Source organism: Corvus hawaiiensis, chromosome 2, assembly GCF_020740725.1.
Source record: "Corvus hawaiiensis isolate bCorHaw1 chromosome 2, bCorHaw1.pri.cur, whole genome shotgun sequence".
NCBI lineage: Eukaryota > Metazoa > Chordata > Aves > Passeriformes > Corvidae > Corvus > Corvus hawaiiensis.
In genome coordinates this window covers 32306693-32327363 of record NC_063214.1, presented here as the reverse complement: position 1 = coordinate 32327363, position 20671 = coordinate 32306693, and the positions used below count along the sequence as shown (strand labels likewise).

General features: G+C 51.9%; 1 long non-coding RNA gene and 2 gene segments (V, D, J or C); all 3 read left to right on the top strand.

Moving 5' to 3' along the window:
* The first annotated feature begins 3219 nt into the window (after nucleotides 1–3219).
* Nucleotides 3220–4406, top strand: LOC125322120. Its single transcript, XR_007201847.1, has 2 exons — nucleotides 3220–3440; nucleotides 3855–4406. It is a non-coding gene; the product is annotated as an uncharacterized LOC125322120 (long non-coding RNA).
* A 2777-nt stretch (nucleotides 4407–7183) lies between these two features.
* LOC125321677 lies at nucleotides 7184–8195 on the top strand. The segment is given in 2 exon segments: nucleotides 7184–7393; nucleotides 7820–8195. Coding segments are annotated over 2 exon segments (345 nt in total).
* An 8909-nt stretch (nucleotides 8196–17104) lies between these two features.
* LOC125321681 lies at nucleotides 17105–18195 on the top strand. The segment is given in 2 exon segments: nucleotides 17105–17393; nucleotides 17820–18195. Coding segments are annotated over 2 exon segments (345 nt in total).
* Nucleotides 18196–20671: the final 2476 nt, after the last annotated feature.

Here is a 20671-nt window from a genome sequence, read left to right as displayed (position 1 = left end):
CTTATGGGTTGAGATACAAACAGAGCAAGAATAGGAGTAAATAAAAAGGGAAAGAGAGAGAAATAAAACTCATCAAAATCCATGTGATGCAAAATACTGTCACTCACCACCCCCTTCTCCTGCTGGGATGGGAGAAAGGGTAAAACTTATGGGTTGAGATACAAACAGAGCAAGAATAGGAGTAAATAAAAAGGGAAAGAGAGAGAAATAAAACTCATCAAAATCCATGTGATGCACAATACTGTCACTCACCACCCACTGACACGGGGCCCAGCCTGTCCCCGAGCAGTGATAGGGAGCCCCTGGCCAGCTCCCCTCAGTTTCCATCCTGAGCATCATGTTGCAGGGGAGGAAATATCCTTTTGGCCAGTTTGGGTCAGCTGTCCTGGAAATGCCCCCTTCCAGCTGCTTGTGCACCTGCTCTCTGGCAGAGCATGAGACACTGCAAGGTCCTTGTAGTGGTTTGGACTAAAATACTCATTACTGTTTATCTTCTGTGAGATAAGAATTAGGAGAAATGCAAAGCAGGCACCAAACTTGAAAGAATATAAAGAAGTTTATTAACAGACCTAAAAGAGGGGAAAAAAAAAGTTATACCACCTTCAGAACTCTCCTCCTCCCCCCACCTTCCTCCCTTCTCCCACTGGCAATGTAAAAAGACAACCCTTAAGATGTTCAGTCTGTTCACCATTTCCATAATAACCTTGTTCAGTCCATTTAGAAAGAGAAGTCTCTTCTTGCTCGTGCTATGAAAACATTATCACAATGAGACAGCCGCCCGCTTCCAAATATTGTTCAGTCCATTTAGGAAGAGGAGTCTCTCTGCCTGCGTGTGAGTCCCTTCCCCCGACTTGCAGCTTTTCCCACAACTGCTTTCGAGGGTCCACTCTTGAAGTTTTTTGGGGTACAATTTTAAGGTTGAGCCGTTCAGAAACAAAAACAGAGGCCATTCTCCTTCCCTGGGAGCAAAGGGTCTTCATCATCTTCATCTTTAGGACTATCTCTGGGAGCATCTCTAGGGACTGAGGTTTTCTCCTTTCCCATTTGGAGCAAAAGTCCTCATCTGGTCCATCTCTCCCTGTCCAAACTTCTCATGAAATTACAGCTGCGTCAGCATCTGCCTATCTCAGCGCAGGTGCTTTTGCTTACGAGTTGAACACTCCACCCCCCATATCTTCATGAAATTACAACAGGATACTCTGATATATCATAGCTTCACAACAGAATTTCAGCTTTAAGCATCTCCTCTCTCTCTTCCCTCAGGTTTTCAGCTCTTCACAGCAGTAAAAGGGTTAATCTCACCTCGGCTTTGCAGCTGGAATGTTGAATTTTTCTTATCGAAGTGGAGAGGGGGGAGAGCCGAGCCGCTCCGGCTGCCCACGGCAAGGCAGTGGGGGGGGGTTCCACGGCTGGAACAGGTCCATCGGCTCCAGGATGGCCGTGGCCCGGCCCGGCCTGGCCCAAGCAGGGGCTGGGCCCATTGGCCCCCGCACAGGGCCCGCAGCCACCTGTCCCAGCGCCAGAAACGAGAGAGAGCTTGGAGGGGGAGTTTGCCTATTCCTAAATGTGTATCACAGAGGTGATCACAACTTTAAGTGGTTTAGAGAATTGTCCATATTCAAACTGGCCAGCTGATAGGTTCTATCAGTTCCCAGAGGAAACTGTAAGCACCCCTTAGCAAGGACATCCCTTCCAGGACTATGCTTGCTAACCTATGACAGTCCTCGATTTGGGGTAAGCAGTGCTTAACTACAACTAAAACTCTGTTATCAATATTATTCTCATGGTGAATTCAGACCACAGCACTGTAACACAGTCTCCACCAGTTGATCCTGTCTCCTGTTTAGCACCTGCATAGAGTTTTCCTCAGGACTTCCACTGAATTTCTCCTTCAGAGGAACACTGAGTTGGCTGACACCCCACTAGCCTGGTCCTTCCCAGAGTTCTGGGGCAGAAGTTCCAGCAGGGATCCTTGCCGATTTCCCCTTGTTTCTCCTTGCCTATTGTCAGGCAGAGCTCCAGGCACAGGAAGGAGAAGGTTGAGGGAAATGTGATGCTAACAGATCTTAGGAGAATGGCCTGTCACTTGGTCCCTGTGTTCCTGTCACCCTTCCCACTGTCCCAAATGTTGATCCCTGTGCTCATCGGGTTCCCCAGCTATCCTATGCAGAGGTTGTCCCACGCAGGAGAGGCTACGTGGATGTTCTTCAGAGCAGAAACACCTGAGGGCGCAGTGGAGAGGATGCAGTGGCCTGGGTCACCTCAGCCTGGGAGCAGAGCAGCAGAGAGGTGTCACTGGCAGAGCACGAGTGAATGAACTTGCACTGTGCAGCTCCTTTCTAGACCCCAGTGCTCCCACTGGCTGAATCCCAGCGGCAGCCTCCACACCCCGCTGGAGGACAAGCTCAGTCGTGCCAGGAAAGCAAATCTCCTTGGACAGGTCACTTCACAGGGCAGAGGGGGCAATGACACTGATGCTCTCAGTGCCCTGAATTTGCCAAATGCAGTGTGTTCCTGAAGCCAAACTTCTGGAAGCCCTTGTGCCACAGGCAGCACCAGTCTGCCACAGCCTGGGCTCCCCAGCTAGGCCCCAGGTGCCAGGGAGAAGCCATCTCTGGGGGAACTCTGCCTATTTCCAGCCAGCAAGGAGAGGCCACTCTGACACCGATCCTGAGCACCCTGTCACCCACTCGGCTGTCCCTGTGGGCCACACTCGATCCTTTCTCTCTTCCCATGCCAGGGCATTGACTGTCCCTCGGCTCTTCACAGGTATTTACCTCCCTCTCCTACGGCTCTCACAGCAACGCCCATGAGAGCCAGCCCAAGTCCGAGTGCTTGGGCTGCTGTGGTGTCTTTGGGTTCCTGCCTCTCTCTCACTGATGTTATTTGCTGTGCCCACAGTGCTGCATAGAGAAAAAGAGCCATCACACAGCTGGGTGCAAAGTGGGATGGCCAGGCAGGAACTGAACCAGCCACGTCTGGGGAAGACAGGGAAAGCGCATGGGAAAATTCAAGGGAGCCCTATGTGGCCTTTATCCCTCATTCCTCCATCTCCCAAGGACTTCAGAAGCAGGAGGGCAGCGGCCAGCCTTCCTCGGCCTTGCACGCACTCAGCCTCCCATGCAACCTCAGCACAGTTCTGCCCATACAACCCCTCCCTCCCTTCCCTCCCCACCCACGCCCTGCCTGCCCCTTCCACCTGCTGCATCTCTGCAGGGTTTCTGCTTTCCTGCCACAGTTTGGGTCATTCCCCAGGGTTCCCAGCCAGCCAATGCCTGCTCGCATTTCTTGGCCGGCCCCACCCCAAGGTGTCTCACCCTCACTCACTGCTCCCTCTTCACATATCTTTGGGCAGCTGCAAGGGGCAGGTTGCTGAGAGGGTAGGGGCTTTTCCCCCATGGTTCCCTGCTGTTTCTTTGTGGCTATGCTGGCCCCTCTGGGTAAGTGAACTCAACTCAGCCCTGAGCACCTCCATCCATCCATCCCACTGCTGCTCTCCCAGCTGTGTAACCAGTTGCTGGCAGTGCTTCATTCTGCAGAGCTTCCTGTGCTGAGGATAAGCAATGAATGTGGTGGGCAGGAATCCCTGAATCTTCTGCAATGGCTGTCTATTTGTCTTTCTTTGTGCAGCCCATAGATTATTCCTGGTTTTGGACACAAACTGTCCAGGAATGCATCTTGCCTACTGAAGAGAGAATGGAAATTCACTTGTTATCTGGAGATCTGTCCCATGCCTTGAACTGCTCCCTTGCCTGCCCTATTTCTTCTCACCCTTGCCCTCCCAACCCACGGTGCCTAGTTAAAAATTTTCCTATTTTTTCCTTCTCCTCACTGCTCCTTCTTTTTCTTTCCAGTGTTAGCCCTGGAACAGTCTCCAGACATGGTGATAAAAGAAGGCCAGTCCGTGAAAGTGGAATGTTCCAAGAAGAAATCCTCCAGCTCAGCTATGTACTGGTTCATGCTGCCTTCAGAGAAGAATTCCAGTCTGACCCTACTGGCTTCTGCAATACAAGGCAGTAATGCAGCTGTGGAGAAGGAGTTTGAGAACCATTTCAAGAGCAGCAATATAAAAGGAGACAGTATCACCCTCTCAATAGACCATGCCTTTCTCAATCACTCTGGCACATATTTCTGTGCTGAGAGTGAACACAGTGGTGAGGCTGCTGAGGGAGCTGAGCACAAACTTCTCCCTGCACAAACAGGACCTGCTTTCCACCTCATGGGTGCTGCAGGAGGCAGGGTGATCTCTTCTCACTCATTAGCTCCTCTGCTTCCCAGCCTTCCCTTTTTCCTCTTCTCACATGCTGAGAGTTTATTTGTCCTGCCTTCTCTCCTTGCCACTCCACGCCTCCCTTTTTGTTACTCTTGGTTTAACTCTTACTTGCAATACACTTAACTTCTGCCAACCCTTCTTCTTCTCTCTGCCTCCCTTTCCTTCCCCACCTTGCTCTTTCTGTCTTCAATCTGCACTCCACTGCCTTCCTCTTACTTAACTCCAGTCAAGCCTGCTCATGATTCTCACTGCCAAACAGAAAGAATGCTTGTGTGGGAAGTTCTTGGTGCACCTGTAGGTAAAGGCAAGGCCAGGCAGGTGCTGAAGTAGCCAGTAGTGTGTGGGAGCTGCCCACATGCTCCTCTGTTACAACGACTTGTCTGTGGTTGTTCTGTGGCCAAGGAGTATTTACAGCAGAGCCAAAGCCTGTGCTTACTCAGGTTAAGTGTTATGTGGATCAGTAATACCTCCTTCTACAGTGGCCTCTGGGGCAGAATCCACCTGCCTTCCACCCTGTGATCCACGGACAGCTTATCTTTACCAAATACATGATAACAATTAGAGGTTATGTTAGCAAGAACTGCAGCTAATAGAGATTTCCAACAGGTTACAGTGTTCCATTAATCAGAGACTCAGATGGAGGGCTAGAGAGTCTCCTCATCGAGTTCATTGATGCCACCAAGCTGGGAGGAGTGGCTGATACTCCAGAGGGCTGTGCAGCCCTTCAGAGGGACCTCGAAAGCTTGGAGAGATGGGCAGAGAGGAACCTTCTGAAATTCAGCAGAGGCAAATGCAGGGTTCTGCACCTGGGGAGGAAGAGCCCCATGTACCTGCACAGGCTGGGGGCTGACTTGCTGGAAAGTAGCTCTGCAGAGAAGGACCTGGGGGTCCTGGTGGCCAAAAAGCTGTCCATGAGCCAGCAGTGTGTCATGGTGGCCAAGAACACCACTGGTGTCCTGGGTTCATTAGGAAGAACATTGCCAGCAGGGCGAGGGAGGTGACCCTGCCCCTGCAGTCAGCCCTGGTGAGGTGAATCTGGGGTGCTGTGTCCAGTTCTGGGCTCCTCAGTCCCACAGAGACATGGAGCTCCTGGAGCAGGTCCAGCAGAGGAAAAGAAAGATGATTAATGGAGTGGAGCATCTCTCTCATGAGCAAAGGCTGAGGGAGCTTGGCCTGTTGGGCCTCAAGAAGAAGCAACAAAGTGGCCACTTCATCAATGTCTATAATGTGAAGGGAGGCCACCAAGAGGTGCATCCAGGCTCTTCTCTGTGGTGCCAAGCACTAGGACAAGGAGCAGTGGGCAGAAACTGATGCCCAGGAACTTCCACCTGAATATGAGATGAGATCTTTGCAGTGTGGGTGACTGTGCACTGGATCAGATTGCCCAGAGAAGTAGTGGAGTCTCTCTCTCTCGATACTCCAGAACCATCTGGATGCAATCCTGTGCCATGTGCTCTAGGAAGCCCCTGCTTGAGCAGGGATGTTGGATCAGATGACTCCCTGAGGTCCCTTCTCAGCTGACCCATTCCGTGCTTCTGTCATGCATAACACACACCGGTGCACAGCACAGGCCTGCATGGGCCGCTCCAGGTGGTTCCCACCCTGCAGATTCCCATGCTAACACACAAGCTTCTCAGGACCTAAACACAGGGCCCCACAGAGCAGCCATGCCTGTTCAACATCACTAACTCCTCAAACACCGTGTCTTCTACAAGGCTCCCCACGCACTGCTGTGCCCTCTGCACAGCCCAGGGAATTGCAGACCCTTTCCATGGACCCATCAGGCACAGCCTCCTCTCAGCTGGAGTGCTGCTGTGCTGTGAGGATCTGGGGTTTCTACAATGCAGCCCACTCTCTTTGCTTTTTTCTCCCTTTTCTTCACGTGAACCGCGGGTGTTTCCTGAATCTTCTCCAGGCAGCTGGGGAAATGAATGCAATGGGACACACTTAGACCTGCAGCAGAGGGTTTGGGAGCTGGAGGCACTGCTGCTCCCCTCTGCTGAAAGGACACAGGGGAACATCTTCACTGCAAAGCCCATGACAGCCTGGAGCTGCTGGGTCACTTGATGTCCTGTGTGGGCCAGCCTTACACTGCCGTGCACCGCTGGGCACACAGCACAGCACGGATGGGCTGGGTCTCTGTCAGACCTCTGTACCCAAACTCAGTGCACACAAACTACGAGTGTCTCTTCCTGCCTACACTGATTTCCCACTGCCTTGGGCTGCTGAACAAGGCCGTGTGCAGAGAACACATTCTTTTCTCCAGCTCAGTCCATTTGTGTCCTGTTGCTCTTTTGCAAAGTGCTGCAACAAAGAGACAAGGAGAGTATCAGTTCTTCCCTGGCATGGAGAAGGGCAGTCTGTAGCAGCATATCCTGTGGGGCATTCTCCTTCTCTTCAGAAATCTCTCTGAGGTGCAGCCTCTGAAGGGGCAGTCCCAGTGCAGAGCCACAACCAGCCTTTTCTCTCCTTGAGACCCCCCTTTGGAGCTGGAGGAGTTACAGAACTATTCTCTGTCTTGCTACAGGAGACACCAGGTTGACAGGTCAGGAGCTTTTCCCATACCTGGACAACATCTCAGCTCTGCCTGGGACGAGCGGGGATTCCACCTGGCAGCTTGCAGGGCTGGGAATCTGTGAGTGTGAGGGTGGCTGCAGAGGACACAAACTGGGGGACACAGACACGAACACGCATTCCTGGGATCTCCTTCTCTTCCCATCCTTTTCTGCCATTCTGTGCATTCCTGTGCACACGTTCAGGCTGCCACACAGCCCCATCATGCTCCCTGAGAGCACTGAACTCTCCCACCTACTGAACTCCCACCTGCTCGTGCACACCCACGCTCACAGCCAGCAGGAAGCCAGAGGAGCAGAGCACATGCACCTCATGGCTGCCTGCAGGTGTCATTCCCCACCGCTCCCAGACAGCCAACTGCCTTGTCACATTTCAGACTCCCTCTCCCTCCCCTGCCCACCCACTGAGAGACGCATCTCTTCCTCTCCTCCTCTCCTCTTTGCACATCTCCGTGTCTGTGCTGTCACCAGGCCCAGGTTGCTGGAAGGAGGTGGCCTTTCTCTATGGATTTCCCCCGGTTCCTTGTGGCCATCCTGCTGCCTGTGGGTAAGTGGGCTTCCCTTCCCCTTCAACAGCTGCACTGGAGCTGCTGCTGCCTCCTCACCTGTGCCCCCAGTGCCCCTTCCCCAAGGCGTCCAGGGGGAGGATGGGCAATGAACCAAGGGAGCTTTTCCACCACCTATTGAATCAGGAAACTCTGCACAGCTACAGATTTCTTTTTTCCTGTCCCATTTCAATACTTCACCTGAAAGTACCAAAGTCATTCTTTCTCAAAGCAGATTTCCCATTGTATTTAAAACTGGTTTGTTTGGGGCTTTTTCATCCCATGTGTCTTTTTTGCAGAAACAGGGCACTGTCCCATAGCTTTCTGGTATCCTGGTGGCATTCCATCCCATGACACACTGCAAGGATGTGTATTTTTGTCCTCTTCAATGTATTTCACTTCCCACATTTCTTCTCTTGTCTTTCCAGGCTGGGCCCTTCAGCAATCACCAGATACAGTCGTCCGGGAGGGAGACCCTGTGACTCTGGAATGTTCTGCATCAGGGAAAACTTTCGTAAACATGTACTGGTACAAGTTGCCCATGGAGAAGGATGCCAGCATGCAGTTGGTTGTATATTCAGTGGAAGGTGGCAAAGCAGATATTGAGAAGGAATTCAGAAATCGCTTCCAGAGTAATGGGACTCGGAACAACCGTTTATCTGTGAAGATAGATCATGCCCTACTCAATGACTCGGGCACATATTTCTGTGCTGAACAAGATCCACAGTGACTCAAAGGCTGGTGCAGCACAGCACAAACCTTTCCAGGCAAACAGGGATCTGCCACCAGCACACACTGAGCCCTGTGTTTGACCGAACGCCATTTTCTTCACTTGCCCTCCAGCTCTCCAGGAGAGACGAGGTTATGCTTGTCTGTCTTTCTGTCTGTGCATCTGTCTGTCTTCTTCATGGTCTCTAGCAGCTTCTCTATTCTTTCCCATGGGGGAATCACCTTTTGACTCTCCTTTCTTCTTGTCCTCACTGTCTCACCTCATTTCTCTGCCATTCACAGAGAAATACTCTGTCCCCCTGACCTTTCCTCTCCATCCTCCGACACCTTCCTATTTCCTTCATTCTCATCCATCTCTCCTTCCTTTCAGTCTGCTACCTCAGCTCATGCAGAAGCACCATGTGGAATGCTTTGCACAGCGCCTTCCTTCTCCACCAGCAGGAAGGACAAGGCCAACTGGTCCTTGGCCCCACTGGTCTCCAGGCAATGGGCACACAGCTGCGCAGCAGGGACCCCAAGTCACACCACTACCCTGGCATCTGAAGACTCTGATGTTTGAGAGCTGTCCTGAGTGCACAGGAGGAGACAGCCCAAGTTGGCCATGGAATGTCCCTGGTGACCAGGGCAAGGACTGGGAGGAAGAAGTCTGAGTGAACTCTTCAGCAGGGGTCGTTGGTGTTTGCCAGCATCTTGTCTGGCCCATCCACTACATCCCCTGCTGCTTGCTGCAAGACATGAGGGCTGCCCTGCCTTGCTTATTCCTCTTTATCTCCAGCACAAAACAGAGTGCAAGGGCCCAGGGGAATCTGATGCTCACAGAAATTTTCATAATCCATCAAGAACAGAAGCTGGAAATTCCTTACTGGAGTGTGAGGCACAGGCTTGGTCAGAGGTGCTGCAGCTCAGCCCATCGCTGTGGGGACAGGGAGGTGCTGTCTTCTGCTCAAGTTGTTGTGGTTTAAGCCCAGTCAGCCACTCAGTGTCACAGACACTCACTCACCACCCCCTTCTCCTGCTGGGATGGGAGAAAGGGTAAAACTTATGGGTTGAGATACAAACAGAGCAAGAATAGGAGTAAATAAAAAGGGAAAGAGAGAGAAATAAAACTCATCAAAATCCATGTGATGCACAATACTGTCACTCACCACCCACTGACACGGGGCCCAGCCTGTCCCCGAGCAGTGATAGGGAGCCCCTGGCCAGCTCCCCTCAGTTTCCATCCTGAGCATCATGTTGCAGGGGAGGAAATATCCTTTTGGCCAGTTTGGGTCAGCTGTCCTGGAAATGCCCCCTTCCAGCTGCTTGTGCACCTGCTCTCTGGCAGAGCATGAGACACTGCAAGGTCCTTGTAGTGGTTTGGACTAAAATACTCATTACTGTTTATCTTCTGTGAGATAAGAATTAGGAGAAATGCAAAGCAGGCACCAAACTTGAAAGAATATAAAGAAGTTTATTAACAGACCTAAAAGAGGGGAAAAAAAAAGTTATACCACCTTCAGAACTCTCCTCCTCCCCCCACCTTCCTCCCTTCTCCCACTGGCAATGTAAAAAGACAACCCTTAAGATGTTCAGTCTGTTCACCATTTCCATAATAACCTTGTTCAGTCCATTTAGAAAGAGAAGTCTCTTCTTGCTCGTGCTATGAAAACATTATCACAATGAGACAGCCGCCCGCTTCCAAATATTGTTCAGTCCATTTAGGAAGAGGAGTCTCTCTGCCTGCGTGTGAGTCCCTTCCCCCGACTTGCAGCTTTTCCCGCAACTGCTTTCGAGGGTCCACTCTTGAAGTTTTTTGGGGTACAATTTTAAGGTTGAGCCGTTCAGAAACAAAAACAGAGGCCATTCTCCTTCCCTGGGAGCAAAGGGTCTTCATCATCTTCATCTTTAGGACTATCTCTGGGAGCATCTCTAGGGACTGAGGTTTTCTCCTTTCCCATTTGGAGCAAAAGTCCTCATCTGGTCCATCTCTCCCTGTCCAAACTTCTCATGAAATTACAGCTGCGTCAGCATCTGCCTATCTCAGCGCAGGTGCTTTTGCTTACGAGTTGAACACTCCACCCCCCATATCTTCATGAAATTACAACAGGATACTCTGATATATCATAGCTTCACAACAGAATTTCAGCTTTAAGCATCTCCTCTCTCTCTTCCCTCAGGTTTTCAGCTCTTCACAGCAGTAAAAGGGTTAATCTCACCTCGGCTTTGCAGCTGGAATGTTGAATTTTTCTTATCGAAGTGGAGAGGGGGGAGAGCCGAGCCGCTCCGGCTGCCCACGGCAAGGCAGTGGGGGGGGGGTTCCACGGCTGGAACAGGTCCATCGGCTCCAGGATGGCCGTGGCCCGGCCCGGCCTGGCCCAAGCAGGGGCTGGGCCTATTGGCCCCCGCACAGGGCCCGCAGCCACCTGTCCCAGCGCCAGAAACGAGAGAGAGCTTGGAGGGGGAGTTTGCCTATTCCTAAATGTGTATCACAGAGGTGATCACAACTTTAAGTGGTTTAGAGAATTGTCCATATTCAAACTGGCCAGCTGATAGGTTCTATCAGTTCCCAGAGGAAACTGTAAGCACCCCTTAGCAAGGACATCCCTTCCAGGACTATGCTTGCTAACCTATGACAGTCCTCGATTTGGGGTAAGCAGTGCTTAACTACAACTAAAACTCTGTTATCAATATTATTCTCATGGTGAATTCAGACCACAGCACTGTAACACAGTCTCCACCAGTTGATCCTGTCTCCTGTTTAGCACCTGCATAGAGTTTTCCTCAGGACTTCCACTGAATTTCTCCTTCAGAGGAACACTGAGTTGGCTGACACCCCACTAGCCTGGTCCTTCCCAGAGTTCTGGGGCAGAAGTTCCAGCAGGGATCCTTGCCGATTTCCCCTTGTTTCTCCTTGCCTATTGTCAGGCAGAGCTCCAGGCACAGGAAGGAGAAGGTTGAGGGAAATGTGATGCTAACAGATCTTAGGAGAATGGCCTGTCACTTGGTCCCTGTGTTCCTGTCACCCTTCCCACTGTCCCAAATGTTGATCCCTGTGCTCATCGGGTTCCCCAGCTATCCTATGCAGAGGTTGTCCCACGCAGGAGAGGCCACGTGGATGTTCTTCAGAGCAGAAACACCTGAGGGCGCAGTGGAGAGGATGCAGTGGCCTGGATCACTTCAGCCTGGGAGCAGAGAGCAGAGAGGTGTCACTGGCAGAGCACGAGTGAATGAACTTGCACTGTGCAGCTCCTTTCTAGACCCCAGTGCTCCCACTGGCTGAATCCCAGCGGCAGCCTCCACACCCCGCTGGAGGACAAGCTCAGTCGTGCCAGGAAAGCAAATCTCCTTGGACAGGTCACTTCACAGGGCAGAGGGGGCAATGACACTGATGCTCTCAGTGGCCTGGATTTGCCAAATGCAGTGTGTTCCTGAAGCCAAACCTCTGGAAGCCCTTGTGCCACAGGCAGCACCAGTCTGCCACAGCCTGGGCTCCCCAGCTAGGCCCCAGGTGCCAGGGAGAAGCCATCTCTGGGGGAACTCTGCCTATTTCCAGCCAGCAAGGAGAGGCCACTCTGACACCGATCCTGAGCACCCTGTCACCCACTCGGCTGTCCCTGTGGGCCACACTCGATCCTTTCTCTCTTCCCATGCCAGGGCATTGACTGTCCCTCGGCTCTTCACAGGTATTTACCTCCCTCTCCTACGGCTCTCACAGCAACGCCCATGAGAGCCAGCCCAAGTCCGAGTGCTTGGGCTGCTGTGGTGTCTTTGGGTTCCTGCCTCTCTCTCACTGATGTTATTTGCTGTGCCCACAGTGCTGCATAGAGAAAAAGAGCCATCACACAGCTGGGTGTCAAGTGGGGTGGCCAGGCAGGAACTGAACCAGCCACGTCTGGGGAAGACAGGGAAAGCGCATGGGAAAATTCAAGGGAGCCCTATGTGGCCTTTATCCCTCATTCCTCCATCTCCCAAGGACTTCAGAAGCAGGAGGGCAGCGGCCAGCCTTCCTCGGCCTTGCACGCACTCAGCCTCCCATGCAAGCTCAGCACAGTTCTGCCCATACAACCCCTCCCTCCCTTCCCTCCCCACCCATGCCCTGCCTGCCCCTTCCACCTGCTGCATCTCTGCAGGGTTTCTGCTTTCCTGCCACAGTTTGGGTCATTCCCCAGGGTTCCCAGCCAGCCAATGCCTGCTCGCATTTCTTGGCCGGCCCCACCCCAAGGTGTCTCACCCTCACTCACTGCTCCCTCTTCACATATCTTTGGGCAGCTGCAAGGGGCAGGTTGCTGAGAGGGTAGGGGCTTTTCCCCCATGGTTCCCTGCTGTTTCTTTGTGGCCATGCTGGCCCCTCTGGGTAAGTGAACTCAACTCAGCCCTGAGCACCTCCATCCATCCATCCCACTGCTGCTCTCCCAGCTGTGTAGCCAGTTGCTGGCAGTGCTTCATTCTGCAGAGCTCCCTGTGCTGAGGATAAGCAAAGAATGTGGTGGGCAGGAATCCCTGAATCTTCTGCAATGGCTGTCTATTTGTCTTTCTTTGTGCAGCCCGTAGATGGTTCCTGGTTTTGGACACAAACTGCCCAGGAATGCATCTTGCCTACTGAAGAGAGAATGGAAATTCACTTGCTGATCTGGAGATCTGTCCCATGCCTTGATCTGCTCCCTTGCCTGCCCTATTACTTCTCACCCTTGCCCTCCCAACCCACGGTGCCTAGTTAAAAATTTTCCTATTTTTTCCTTCTCCTCACTGCTCCTTCTTTTTCTTTCCAGTGTTAGCCCTGGAACAGTCTCCAGACATGGTGATAAAAGAAGGCCAGTCCGTGAAAGTGGAATGTTCCAAGAAGAAATCCTCCAGCTCAGCTATGTACTGGTACATGCTGCCTTCAGAGAAGAATTCCAGTCTGACGCAGGTGGTTTCTGCATTCGAAGGTGGCAATGCAGCTGTGGAGAAGGAGTTTGAGAACCATTTCAAGAGCAGCAATATAAAAGGAGACAGTATCACCCTCTCAATAGACCATGCCTTTCTCAATCACTCTGGCACATATTTCTGTGCTGAGAGTGAACACAGTGGTGAAGCTGCTGATGGAGCTGAGCACAAACTTCTCCCTGCACAAACAGGACCTGCTTTCCACCTCATGGGTGCTGCAGGAGGCAGGGTGATCTCTTCTCACTCATTAGCTCCTCTGCTTCCCAGCCTTCCCTTTTTCCTCTTCTCACATGCTGAGAGTTTATTTGTCCTGCCTTCTCTCCTTGCCACTCCACGCCTCCCTTTTTGTTACTCTTGGTCTAACTCTTACTTGCAATACATTTAACTTCTGCCAACCCTTCTTCTCCTCTCTGCCTCCCTTTCCTTCCTACCTTGTTCTTTTTGTCTTCAATCTGCACTCCACTGCCTTCCTCTTACTTAACTCCAGTCAAGCCTGCTCATGATTCTCACTGCCAAACAGAAAGAATGCTTGTGTGGGAAGTTCTTGGTGCACCTGTAGGTAAAGGCAAGGCCAGGCAGGTGCTGAAGTAGCCAGTAGTGTGTGGGAGCTGCCCACATGCTCCTCTGTTACAACGACTTGTCTGTGGTTGTTCTGTGGCCAAGGAGTATTTACAGCAGAGCCAAAGCCTGTGCTTACTCAGGTTAAGTGTTATGTGGATCAGTAATACCTCCTTCTACAGTGGCCTCTGGGGCAGGATCCACCTGCCTTCCACCCTGTGATCCACGGACAGCTTATCTTTACCAAATACATGATAACAATTAGAGGTTATGTTAGCAAGAACTGCAGCTAATAGAGATTTCCAACAGGTTACAGTGTTCCATTAATCAGAGACTCAGATGGAGGGCTAGAGAGTCTCCTCATCGAGTTCATTGATGCCACCAAGCTGGGAGGTGTCAGAGACTGAAATACATATTTTATGACTTAAACATTTTCTTAAACGACTTTTAAAACTGTATTACAAAACCTGAAGAGAAGACTACCACACTCCGACTGAGGCATGACACTGCTCTCTGATGAAGATAAGATAAAGTAACAACTCAGGGCTAGGGACATTCACTGAGCATAGGCTTAACACCTCTAAGATGAGGACCACAGCCTCAGGGCTATCAACTGCCAGGCTCGAACAGACCCTTGCACCAAGGGGTGGAGGGAGGACAGGCTCTGGATATCTTGAAAAAGCCTCTGGTCAGAGGCGCAGTGACTGCCCATCCACCACTGTGCAGAGGAGCCCAGCTGAGGGGTCCTCACCAGGGAGGGAAGCTTATCCACAGCAGGAGGGGGTGACATGGCCCATCACAGGGGCCCTCCCCAAAGGGTCCCCAGACCCTGCACCAGAGATGATGCAGCAGACCCTCAGTGTTGCAAGGGACAGTGTGTCAAGCCAGCCCCTGCAAGAGAGGCACGTGGGCATTCCCACCTGGCCCGAAGTGTATATTAATCCACGGAATTCTGCACTCTTTGGCATGTGGCGGCGTGGGGAGTGGTGGCGTGTGGTGGCATGGTGTAGCCTGTGGCGGTGTGGCCACAGTGGCGATGGGGGACCCTCAGCACCAGCAGAGCAGATGTAAGGGAGCAATGAGATGTTGTTGGGCCCCCTCGGGAGGGTGATACGCTTCCACCTAAACGCTGTCACCCCTCCCTGTTCCCCCACCCCCCACGCACACTTCTTTTTCTTTCTCTCTTTCTTTTCTCTTCCTTTCTCTTTGCTTCTTTTCCTATTAAATAAAATACATCCATTTTTTGGCAACAACATCTAACCTTGTTTGGTTTTAATCTCATTTCTGGGAATATTTTGAATGTTGTAAGTTCTTTCCGGTTTATGCTCAGAGACTTAGCTTGGTTTGCTTCCCTGGGTCTAAACCGGATCCTAACAGGAGATGTGGCTGATATTCCAGAGGGCTGTGCAGCCCTTCAGAGGGACCTCGACAGCTTGGAGAGATGGGCAGAGAGGAACCTTCTGAAATTCAGCAGAGGCAAATGCAGGGTTCTGCACCTGGGGAGGAAGAGCCCCATGTACCTGCACAGGCTGGGGGCTGACTTGCTGGAAAGTAGCTCTGCAGAGAAGGACCTGGGGGTCCTGGTGGCCAAAAAGCTGTCCATGAGCCAGCAGTGTGTCATGGTGGCCAAGAACACCACTGGTGTCCTGGGTTCATTAGGAAGAACATTGCCAGCAGGGCGAGGGAGGTGACCCTGCCCCTGCAGTCAGCCCTGGTGAGGTGAATCTGGGGTGCTGTGTCCAGTTCTGGGCTCCTCAGTCCCACAGAGACATGGAGCTCCTGGAGCAGGTCCAGCAGAGGAAAAGAAAGATGATTAATGGAGTGGAGCATCTCTCTCATGAGCAAAGGCTGAGGGAGCTTGGCCTGTTGGGCCTCAAGAAGAAGCAACAAAGTGGCCACTTCATCAATGTCTATAATGTGAAGGGAGGCCACCAAGAGGTGCATCCAGGCTCTTCTCTGTGGTGCCAAGCACTAGGACAAGGAGCAGTGGGCAGAAACTGATGCCCAGGAACTTCCACCTGAATATGAGATGAGATCTTTGCAGTGTGGGTGACTGTGCACTGGATCAGATTGCCCGGAGAAGTTCTGGAGTCCCTCTCTCTCGATACTCCAGAACCATCTGGATGCAATCCTGTGCCATGTGCTCTAGGAAGCCCCTGCTTGAGCAGGGATGTTGGATCAGATGACTCCCTGAGGTCCCTTCTCAGCTGACCCATTCCGTGCTTCTGTCATGCATAACACACACCGGTGCACAGCACAGGCCTGCATGGGCTGCTCCAGGTGGTTCCCACCCTGCAGATTCCCATGCTAACACACAAGCTTCTCAGGACCTAAACACAGGGCCCCACAGAGCAGCCATGCCTGTTCAACATCACTAACTCCTCAAACACCGTGTCTTCTACAAGGCTCCCCACGCACTGCTGTGCCCTCTGCACAGCCCAGGGAATTGCAGACCCTTTCCATGGACCCATCAGGCACAGCCTCCTCTCAGCTGGAGTGCTGCTGTGCTGTGAGGATCTGGGGTTTCTACAATGCAGCCCACTCTCTTTGCTTTTTTCTCCCTTTTCTTCACGTGAACCGCGGGTGTTTCCTGAATCTTCTCCAGGCAGCTGGGGAAATGAATGCAATGGGACACACTTAGACCTGCAGCAGAGGGTTTGGGAGCTGGAGGCACTGCTGCTCCCCTCTGCTGAAAGGACACAGGGGAACATCTTCACTGCAAAGCCCATGACAGCCTGGAGCTGCTGGGTCACTTGATGTCCTGTGTGGGCCAGCCTTACACTGCCGTGCACCGCTGGGCACATAGCACAGCACGGATGGGCTGGGTCTCTGTCAGACCTCTGTACCCAAACTCAGTGCACACAAACTACGAGTGTCTCTTCCTGCCTACACTGATTTCCCACTGCCTTGGGCTGCTGAACAAGGCCGTGTGCAGAGAAGAACACATTCTTTTCTCCAGCTCAGTCCATTTGTGTCCTGTTGCTCTTTTGCAAAGTGCTGCAACAAAGAGACAAGGAGAGTATCAGTTCTTCCCTGGCATGGAGAAGGGCAGTCTGTAGCAGCATATCCTATAGGGCATCCCCTTCTCTTCAGAAATCTCTCTGAGGTGCAGCCTCTGAAGGGGCAGTCCCAGTGCAGAGCCACAACCAGCCTTTTCTCTCCTTGAGACCCCCCTTTGGAGCTGGAGGAGTTACAGAACTATTCTCTGTCTTGCTACAGGAGACACCAGGTTGACAGGTCAGGAGCTTTTCCCATACCTGGACAACATGTCAGCTCTGCCTGGGACGAGCGGGGATTCCACCTGGCAGCTTGCAGGGCTGGGAATCTGTGAGTGTGAGGGTGGCTGCAGAGGACACAAACGGGAACACAGACACGAACACGCATTCCTGGGATCTCCTTCTCTTCCCATCCTTTTCTGCCATTCTGTGCATTCCTGTGCACACGTTCAGGCTGCCACACAGCCCCGTCATGCTCCCTGAGAGCACTGAACTCTCTCACCTACTGAACTCCCACCTGCTCGTGCACACCCACGCTCACAGCCAGCAGGAAGCCAGAGGAGCAGAGCACATGCACCTCATGGCTGCCTGCAGGTGTCATTCCCCACCGCTCCCGGACAGCCAACTGCCTTGTCACATTTCAGACTCCCTCTCCCTCCCCTGCCCACCCACTGAGAGACGCATCTCTTCCTCTCCTCCTCTCCTCTTTGCACATCTCCGTGTCTGTGCTGTCACCAGGCCCAGGTTGCTGGAAGGAGGTGGCCTTTCTCTATGGATTTCCCCCGGTTCCTTGTGGCCATCCTGCTGCCTGTGGGTAAGTGGGCTTCCCTTCCCCTTCAACAGCTGCACTGGAGCTGCTGCTGCCTCCTCACCTGTGCCCCCAGTGCCCCTTCCCCAAGGCGTCCAGGGGGAGGATGGGCAATGAACCAAGGGAGCTTTTCCACCACCTATTGAATCAGGAAACTCTGCACAGCTACAGATTTCTTTTTTCCTGTCCCATTTCAATACTTCACCTGAAAGTACCAAAGTCATTCTTTCTCAAAGCAGATTTCCCATTGTATTTAAAACTGGTTTGTTTGGGGCTTTTTCATCCCATGTGTCTTTTTTGCAGAAACAGGGCACTGTCCCATAGCTTTCTGGTATCCTGGTGGCATTCCATCCCATGACACACTGCAAGGATGTGTATTTTTGTCCTCTTCAATGTATTTCACTTCCCACATTTCTTCTCTTGTCTTTCCAGGCTGGGCCCTTCAGCAATCACCAGATACAGTCGTCCGGGAGGGAGACCCTGTGACTCTGGAATGTTCTGCATCAGGGAAAACTTTCGTAAACATGTACTGGTACAAGTTGCCCATGGAGAAGGATGCCAGCATGCAGTTGGTTGTATATTCAGTGGAAGGTGGCAAAGCAGATATTGAGAAGGAATTCAGAAATCGCTTCCAGAGTAATGGGACTCGGAACAACCGTTTATCTGTGAAGATAGATCATGCCCTACTCAATGACTCGGGCACATATTTCTGTGCTGAACAAGATCCACAGTGACTCAAAGGCTGGTGCAGCACAGCACAAACCTTTCCAGGCAAACAGGGATCTGCCACCAGCACACACTGAGCCCTGTGTTTGACCGAACGCCATTTTCTTCACTTGCCCTCCAGCTCTCCAGGAGAGACGAGGTTATGCTTGTCTGTCTTTCTGTCTGTGCATCTGTCTGTCTTCTTCATGGTCTCTAGCAGCTTCTCTATTCTTTCCCATGGGGGAATCACCTTTTGACTCTCCTTTCTTCTTGTCCTCACTGTCTCACCTCATTTCTCTGCCATTCACAGAGAAATACTCTGTCCCCCTGACCTTTCCTCTCCATCCTCCGACACCTTCCTATTTCCTTCATTCTCATCCATCTCTCCTTCCTTTCAGTCTGCTACCTCAGCTCATGCAGAAGCACCATGTGGAATGCTTTGCACAGCGCCTTCCTTCTCCACCAGCAGGAAGGACAAGGCCAACTGGTCCTTGGCCCCACTGGTCTCCAGGCAATGGGCACACTGCTGTGCAGCAGGGACCCCAAGTCACACCACTACCCTGGCATCTGAAGACTCTGATGTTTGAGAGCTGTCCTGAGTGCACAGGAGGAGACAGCCCAAGTTGGCCATGGAATGTCCCTGGTGACCAGGGCAAGGACTGGGAGGAAGAAGTCTGAGTGAACTCTTCAGCAGGGGTCGTTGGTGTTTGCCAGCATCTTGTCTGGCCCATCCACTACATCCCCTGCTGCTTGCTGCAAGACATGAGGGCTGCCCTGCCTTGCTTATTCCTCTTTATCTCCAGCACAAAACAGAGTGCAAGGGCCCAGGGGAATCTGATGCTCACAGAAATTTTCATAATCCATCAAGAACAGAAGCTGGAAATTCCTTACTGGAGTGTGAGGCACAGGCTTGGTCAGAGGTGCTGCAGCTCAGCCCATCGCTGTGGGGACAGGGAGGTGCTGTCTTCTGCTCAAGTTGTTGTGGTTTAAGCCCAGTCAGCCACTCAGTGTCACAGACACTCACTCACCACCCCCTTCTCCTGCTGGGATGGGAGAAAGGGTAAAACTTATGGGTTGAGATACAAACAGAGCAAGAATAGGAGTAAATAAAAAGGGAAAGAGAGAGAAATAAAACTCATCAAAATCCATGTGATGCACAATACTGTCACTCACCACCCACTGACACGGGGCCCAGCCTGTCCCCGAGCAGTGATAGGGAGCCCCTGGCCAGCTCCCCTCAGTTTCCATCCTGAGCATCATGTTGCAGGGGAGGAAATATCCTTTTGGCCAGTTTGGGTCAGCTGTCCTGGAAATGCCCCCTTCCAGCTGCTTGTGCACCTGCTCTCTGGCAGAGCATGAGACACTGCAAGGTCCTTGTAGTGGTTTGGACTAAAATACTCATTACTGTTTATCTTCTGTGAGATAAGAATTAGGAGAAATGCAAAGCAGGCACCAAACTTGAAAGAATATAAAGAAGTTTATTAACAGACCTAAAAGAGGGGAAAAAAAAAGTTATACCACCTTCAGAACTCTCCTCCTCCCCCCACCTTCCTCCCTTCTCCCACTGGCAATGTAAAAAGACAACCCTTAAGATGTTCAGTCTGTTCACCATTTCCATAATAACCTTGTTCAGTCCATTTAGAAAGAGAAGTCTCTTCTTGCTCGTGCTATGAAAACATTATCACAATGAGACAGCCGCCCGCTTCCAAATATTGTTCAGTCCATTTAGGAAGAGGAGTCTCTCTGCCTGCGTGTGAGTCCCTTCCCCCGACTTGCAGCTTTTCCCGCAACTGCTTTCGAGGGTCCACTCTTGAAGTTTTTTGGGGTACAATTTTAAGGTTGAGCCGTTCAGAAACAAAAACAGAGGCCATTCTCCTTCCCTGGGAGCAAAGGGTCTTCATCATCTTCATCTTTAGGACTATCTCTGGGAGCATCTCTAGGGACTGAGGTTTTCTCCTTTCCCATTTGGAGCAAAAGTCCTCATCTGGTCCATCTCTCCCTGTCCAAACTTCTCATGAAATTACAGCTGCGTCAGCATCTGCCTATCTCAGCGCAGGTGCTTTTGCTTACGAGTTGAACACTCCACCCCCCATATCTTCATGAAATTACAACAGGATACTCTGATATATCATAGCTTCACAACAGAATTTCAGCTTTAAGCATCTCCTCTCTCTCTTCCCTCAGGTTTTCAGCTCTTCACAGCAGTAAAAGGGTTAATCTCACCTCGGCTTTGCAGCTGGAATGTTGAATTTTTCTTATCGAAGTGGAGAGGGGGGAGAGCCGAGCCGCTCCGGCTGCCCACGGCAAGGCAGTGGGGGGGGGGTTCCACGGCTGGAACAGGTCCATCGGCTCCAGGATGGCCGTGGCCCGGCCCGGCCTGGCCCAAGCAGGGGCTGGGCCTATTGGCCCCCGCACAGGGCCCGCAGCCACCTGTCCCAGCGCCAGAAACGAGAGAGAGCTTGGAGGGGGAGTTTGCCTATTCCTAAATGTGTATCACAGAGGTGATCACAACTTTAAGTGGTTTAGAGAATTGTCCATATTCAAACTGGCCAGCTGATAGGTTCTATCAGTTCCCAGAG